This window comes from Limulus polyphemus, unplaced genomic scaffold (assembly GCF_000517525.1).
Source record: "Limulus polyphemus unplaced genomic scaffold, Limulus_polyphemus-2.1.2 Scaffold3712, whole genome shotgun sequence".
Classification (NCBI taxonomy): Eukaryota; Metazoa; Arthropoda; class Merostomata; order Xiphosura; family Limulidae; genus Limulus; species Limulus polyphemus.
The window spans coordinates 97246-104389 of record NW_013669322.1 but is presented as its reverse complement, the minus strand read 5'-3'; the positions used below and the strand labels follow the sequence as shown (position 1 = coordinate 104389).

At 28.6% G+C, this 7144-nt stretch overlaps 1 protein-coding gene across 7 annotated transcripts in view; it reads right to left on the bottom strand.

The window, feature by feature from the left end:
• Positions 1-6: 6 nt before the first annotated feature.
• The window catches only part of LOC106469893, a 72604-nt gene continuing 65466 nt past the window's right edge, over positions 7-7144 (bottom strand). For all 7 annotated transcript variants that reach the window (XM_022398471.1, XM_022398467.1, XM_022398469.1 and 4 more), the window contains 2 exons: positions 3254-3409; positions 7-2364 (listed from right to left, as the gene is read on the bottom strand). In XM_022398471.1, the coding sequence (XP_022254179.1) occupies positions 2146-2364; positions 3254-3409 (375 nt within the window). In that variant the 3' untranslated portion in view covers positions 7-2145. The remainder of the gene's footprint in view (positions 2365-3253; positions 3410-7144) is intronic.

The following is a 7144-nucleotide window of genomic DNA, read 5'->3' as shown; positions in this document are numbered from 1 at the left end:
CTTATTTATTCATATTGCCAATGCAAAGTTTGAGTGTACAAATTATTTTTTAATAGAAAAATATTTTTACATAATACTTTATAACATATCAAAATATTTTACCAATACAAAGTAAGGAGAGGTTAAAATATGAGGTAAAATTCAACAAACCTATGTAAGCTAATGAGGCAAAATCATATAGTTCTGTGAGCATAAGAGGCGAGTTTGGACAATTTAAGAAATATTTTTTTTATGTGGCTTTATCTTATTTTATTACACTTAAAACTGGATCTGGCATTATGGTAAATTATGATGAAATTTTAACATTTCAAAAAAATTTCAATAGTAGATTCAATTTGATTATCAGAAATAATACTGTAAAAAAAGTCAAAATATTCAAATATAATCATAATCTACATGAAATTCTCTTACATATAAGTGGTCAAACATGCTAAAATGGCCTTTTGTAATCACTTTATTTGCATATACACAATAGCACCTCTACCAACAAAATTAAAGCATCTACCATTGTTTGTTGACCCCATTGACCTGAAATGGACACTATTTGAATGTTAACTTTGATAGTGTTTAGTCACTGATGTTACCAGTCTTCCTTTACAGAAAACTAGTACCATAAATCCAGTGTTTATAAAATGGAAATAAGATTATATGTCTTTTCTTTTACAACAGAGGCAAGTACGAAAAAAGTATTTCTGTGGATGACATTTTTCAAAAGATAGTCCTTTACAATCTACCCACACAGAAACTCTTAAATGTAGCACACAATACATATTGTACAAGGTTTATTTTTAATGCCAATAAACATCCATTAAAATAAATATTTCTAGTATATCAAAATCAGACCAATTATTATTATAGACACAATTCAACATTTAGAGAAAATATTTCACAAATTAATATTATAGAATATATTTTAACTACTAAAAGTAATTAACTTTTACCTATAATAGTCAGGTTATTTTTTTATGCATAACATCAAATACTTAGGTACTAAGTAACAAACAATAAAGATGAATGTATAAATAGCCAAGATACTGAAGCTGATAATTTACTTCAACTACATGGTGTTTTCATGAACATAACTGAGGCTATGAATTGGTTCCTCTGTATAATTAAAATACTATGCTAGAGTTCTGCTGTGAAAATATAGTAGGAATCACTATTATATATAACTATCCTTTTCTTCTTAAATTCAATTGTAAAATAATTGAATTGTTATAAGTGGCAAATGAAATTGCTAATTTTATATAAGTAATTCATATATTATAATACAAGTCATAATTTTCAAATAGGAATGCATTTTTGAGTTTGTGAGCAATGTAAAGTTTGAAATTCAACAGATAATATATAATGTACTTCCAATTTTCTTTTATTTACAAAAAGTCTATACCTGTCTCATTTAAAATTTTGTTAATATTAAAGTGCTTTCAATATTGAAAACAATATGTACATTTGATAAAAATATCAATATGATCACAGTTTTATGAGGCTAATACAGAATTATCAGAAAAAACATCAGAACTAAATGGTAAGCCTAACTGATAATCCAAAAATAAATCCACACAGTTTCAAACACAACTACAATTTACTTTTTGTATAATCTTTTCATAATCAAACATAACTGAAATACTTAGTGTGATAGCTATCAATTCCTTATTTTTGTATGTGTACATAAAAACGTTTACATATAATAAAATGAATGGCAATTGGAAAGAAAAAACTGTTTTACCGTGTAATTAAAATTATTAAAAGAATTATAGCATAATATGATGTTTCTCAAACACATCTTGAAAGCCACATTCATAGTTGTTGATGTGAAGCTTACAACAGTCTAAAAATCAAGGTATAATTCTATTGAAACATACAACCTCTAGTACATTTAAAGACAAACATAACACGCATGAAAAAAAAGGAAAAAGATTAATTATTAATTAATAGTAAACACACATTTAGATATATTAAAATAACTTCAAGATCAATAAATAATTTACATACTGATCAATAACATTCCCCTTAAATATTTGAAAATTTTTTTGTAACATAAACAGCACAAGACAAAAAGTTCCACTTATGAAGAGTTATTAAATTATTTTGAAAAAGTTCTTTTTCTGGGCTTTCATTCTTATTCTAGCTTAAATTTCACAATTAATTATTTTCGGGTACAAATATTGAAACTTGAACATCAGTCCCTTTAGTGTTATGCTTCAAACGATTCTTTTTCTTTGCTTCCATTAATCTTTTTCTTGCTTCTTCCCGCGTTCTTGCTGCTTCCATGGCCTTTGCTGACCTTTCATGCTGTGGACGCAATGCCTTATCCATTCTTTGTTTTCCTGTTTTCTTAGACCTTACTTGGTTTTTTTTATCCTGTCAGAAGATTAAAAAAAAAAGAAGAGCATTTGACTTTAATTGAACAATAGAAAAATATCTCATATTTTAAGTACTAAAAAATTTACATAAAAACAAACCACAGGAAAAACTGAAACAAAAAATGAACAACATCACACTAACTGAAGAATAAAATCAAACTATGGGATTAAGGTTAATGGTTTTAAGTTTGCATCAACTACTCATAAAAACCTTTAATGCAAGAGAGACTTGTTACTTGACGAAGCTTTCTTGTTCTTATTCAGTACTCATAAAGGTAGTAAGGTAAAGCCAATTTCAAATAAATAGTTTGGTAATCCAGCTACAACTATAAAATTTTATTTATTTGCCATAGTATCTTTAGTTCTTATCCAGAAACATTACTATGTTTGTACATGAAAATGACTGCACTAGTGGTTGAAATTTGTATTATTCTAATATAAATAATTTTCCAACTATTCACTATAAAATGTCACCAAATTTGAGTATTATTGAATATACTTTATATTGATCTATAAAATGGTGTGTTAGAATATCTTATTAACACTAATATCTTTACTTTCTATGGTTTAGTCAACAAAACACATACTTTTGTGAATTATCTTACAATTCACCTATTATGAACACACTGACATCTACTTCTGTCTTTTAAACATAGAGACACATTAGAAAAAATTTTCAACATTCTAGAAGTATAAGCTAAGATGGTGTTTTTGAATTTCTTCTTAAAAAATAACATTACATACACTGCTCAAAATAACTGAGGGAGAGTCTGAGTTTTTATATATACTAGCTGTGACAAGACACAACCAATGTTATTAAATAATCATAATTGGTATATATTGATTTCACCAAAGCTTTCTGTGATAATAATGTAACATTCACAAACCTCTTTGTTTGTTAATTTCTCTTGCCAATTATTAGCTTTTAATATTTCTATGTTGGTAAGTGTATCTTGAACATCTGCAACTTGCAACAGCACCATGTCCCAGAATCCAGCTAAGTCAGAGACTGTTGTTGGAAAGGGTTCTGTCAGATTCTGATTCTGAAATAAAAGAAAGAGGCTGAAACTTAATTTTGCATATAATTTAACATTGTAGCATAATGGAATGATTGAATTTTATCATCACATTCATTGTGTAACAGGATAGTAAACTTAGATTTATTTCAAAAAATCCTGAAAATTTTCTCAATAATAGTTATTTCTTTAGACAATCACGACATGTTTTTGAAAACAAAATATAATGCTCCACTAAAAATCAACCTTTGCAACAATCTATTTGAAAGTTTAACTTGTACATTTAATTTTATCCAAAAATCTATGAAACACTGTCAATATGGTAAGAAAATTGGTTGAAATATTTATTTTGGAGTTTTTTGGTCTTTATACGATAATATCACAAAACCAAACCAAGTGAATTAGTGCTCAATAGTTATGTACTAGTAATGTCCATAAATAGTATGGCTTTTTATAATGTTTTGTATTGATTGCAGAAGTGGTGGAATATGAGGATACAGATGAAAAATGATTTACTTATACCAATGCTTCATCCATTCTATCATTTACCCATTCACGATACTGGTTGATCTGGGCGATTAACTCTGTTACCTATGACCATTTATTAGATCAATTAGAGTCATAAAATAATCAGTTAACTGAAATTAGTTTCCAATTAATCGATCAGTATCACAACTTATGAAAATAATCAAGTAATCAAAATTAGGTTTTTCAATTATTATTATTTTCTATTATTCCAAATGTCCAAGTAATTGCAATTACGATTTCTCATTAATATTATTGATGAACACAAGTTTCTTCAGTTTAGGTCCTAGACGGTCCCATGATTAAGGGGCATGCCTTGTGTTTTGAGGGTCTCGGGCTCCATTCTCATTGTCTCCAAACATGCTTGTCCTTTTTAAACTCGGAGCCACTGTATTTATTTCTTTGTTTTTGAGTTTAGCAAAGCTACAAAGGCTATCTGTCACTGTCCATAGCATATAACTGCTAACTAGAGGGAAGACAATTAGTTGACAGTGCCCCCTCCTCCCACACTCTTAAGATGTTTTAGTATTAAATAGTGTAAATTCGTGGGAATTTTACAATATAATATTCTTCTAATTTATAATTGTGTAGGTACATTCTTTAATGTTGAATACACCATAAAATCTGTTTTTACTTTATGTTATGCCTCCCAGTGGCTCAGCAGCAGGTCTCTGAGCTTTTGATGCTAAAAACTGGGTTTTGATACCCATTGTAGGCACAGCAGACAGACCATTATGTAGCTTTGTGCTTAACAACAAAAATTGTGTATTTTTGTAATTAATAATGTGCATAACTGTATTCTTTAGTGTTAAATATACTATAAATTCACTTTTTCTACATAGCGTACGTATTATGTTTGTACTGTCACATCTCTTACTTTCATGAATTTGTATTCCAGTGAAAGTTGTGACAGGTACTGTTATTTTTCGAACTACAACTCTCTGATCAAATGTCCACAAAGCAGTATTCTTTATAAAAAACAACAACAACAAGGAACCTATCAATCCATCTGGGTCATCTCATGCACTTAAAAACAAACTAAAAGCCAGCCATTATTATTCAATATTTATTGAACCTTTCCTTAACTTTACAATAACCCCCACATCTGAAGATAATCCATTTTAATGTCTAACCATCCTGTTAGGGAAATAAGTCTTTCATAGATGAAGATCACTCCTACACTACCAAAATTTATATCTGCAACTTCTAATCCTACTATTCTCACCATTACATATAAAGAAAGATGATGCATCAAAATTTTCTTAACAATCTTAAACACCTCACTTAGATCACAATTACCTCTTCTTTTTTCAAGAGAAAATTTGAGAGAACTTCACCTGTCCTCTAATGATTTATCTTACCAATTCTCTTCTGAACCCTTTCCAACAATTAATGTTTTTCTTAAATTAAGGACCTCAAGACTGGATACAATATTCTAAATATTGCCTGATCAGAGACATATACAATGAAATTAAAACCTCTTTAGACTTGTACTCAGTATGTCTGTAGAGACAACCTAAAATCCTATTTGGCCTGCTACTAGAAACAGACATTGCTTGGATGGCTTAAGAGACTGCTCAACCAATATCTTTTTCTTCCATAACATTGTTAATGTTATTCCCATCAAATTATAATTAAAGTTACGTAATCACATGCATTACCTTGCATTTATTATAATGAAATACCATCTGCTATTTATTCATCTAACTCTTTAAATAATCTAAATCCTTTTGCAAAGCACAAACATCCTTCTCACAACTAGCAACACCCAATTTAAGTAATTTATTGACCATTCCTTCATTTATGTCAGATATGACGTTAAATCCAGCTTGACTGAATTTCATTTATAACAGCCTTCTGCTTTTTTTCCATCCAGCCACTTTTCTATCTACTTGGTCATGACACAATTTTATACATGTGATGAATTACAAATGTAAATGATTTTTAATAGACAATAGCAAAATGAGTAAATAAATATAGCTTTAAAACTTACAAAAATCAATAATTTCTTTAAGATAGAACAAAAACACATAAATGTTCTTCTAAACTGTATTTGATCCTATGAAATAATATTATGTAAACATATTTCACGATCAATTATGTATAGACGGTAATTTCAGTAAAAGTTTAACAATTTTTCTTCCAGAAATGTCTGGAGAATGCAATCTGTATGTTTACCATTCAGCAACTTTTCAAACTTGGTTATGCAAATAACCAAGTTTTATAATGAACTTGTACAAAGAATGTAAAAAGAAACACACAGTAATAATCTTATGTTAAAAGATAGTTGTGTTTTTTATTCAATCATTATTAAGCTAATTCTTGCTAATAAGCCTTATTGGATAATTTATTGTATGTTGCTACCCAGTATTTTTCTAAAAAATTCATGTCTTTGTTTCCCAAAGCACTATTTCAAACTGTTTTTACAGTGATAATTGTTTTAATTTAATGACAGGAACTATATAAGTATCCTTATCAAGTAACAATTTCCAAAATTATCAATCTTTAACATTACTATATAATTGTTTAAGTTGAAGAATACAATGATCTACATACTATTAAAATGTGTAGTATCACTTATCCCATTATGGTTACCAATGTCATGCTGTCATTGCTAATTAATGAGCTTTCTCATTTCAGAGAAACAGCTTTATATGTAGGTGTTAATAAGCTTTTCATACCTATGCTTTTGCTTGTTATGACCAGGGAGTGTTCTCTTATTCATTTCAAAATTATTACAAATAGCCAAATACTTTCTTTTGCAAGAGTACATAATTATCGATTTACTCTGTGGAATGTTTTTAAAACAAACTTATAAATGCACATGGTGTTATGTACATGGTACAAAACTCAGAATTAGTGTGTTGTTTATAGTAAAATTTGAAAAAAAATGTGGTTTATTTTATTTTGCAAATAGTATTAACTCATTAAAATTTGTTGCCTACAAAATGCTTGAAAAATAGGAATTTATTTCATTTTTCAAATAATATTAACAAATTAAGCCTACAAATACAAGCTGGGTGGGATCAACCCAGCTCGTAACCACGAAAAATATCCATGAGAGTAATTATACTATAATTTTTCATAATGTATGCATATCTTTACAAAAGTTTGCAGATTACTAGTAAACATTACACGTCTTTCATACACAAAACATCAGGTGTTTTTGAATTTCGTGCAAAGCTACACGAGGGCTATCTGCGCTAGCCGTCCCTAATTTAGCAGTGTAAGACTAGA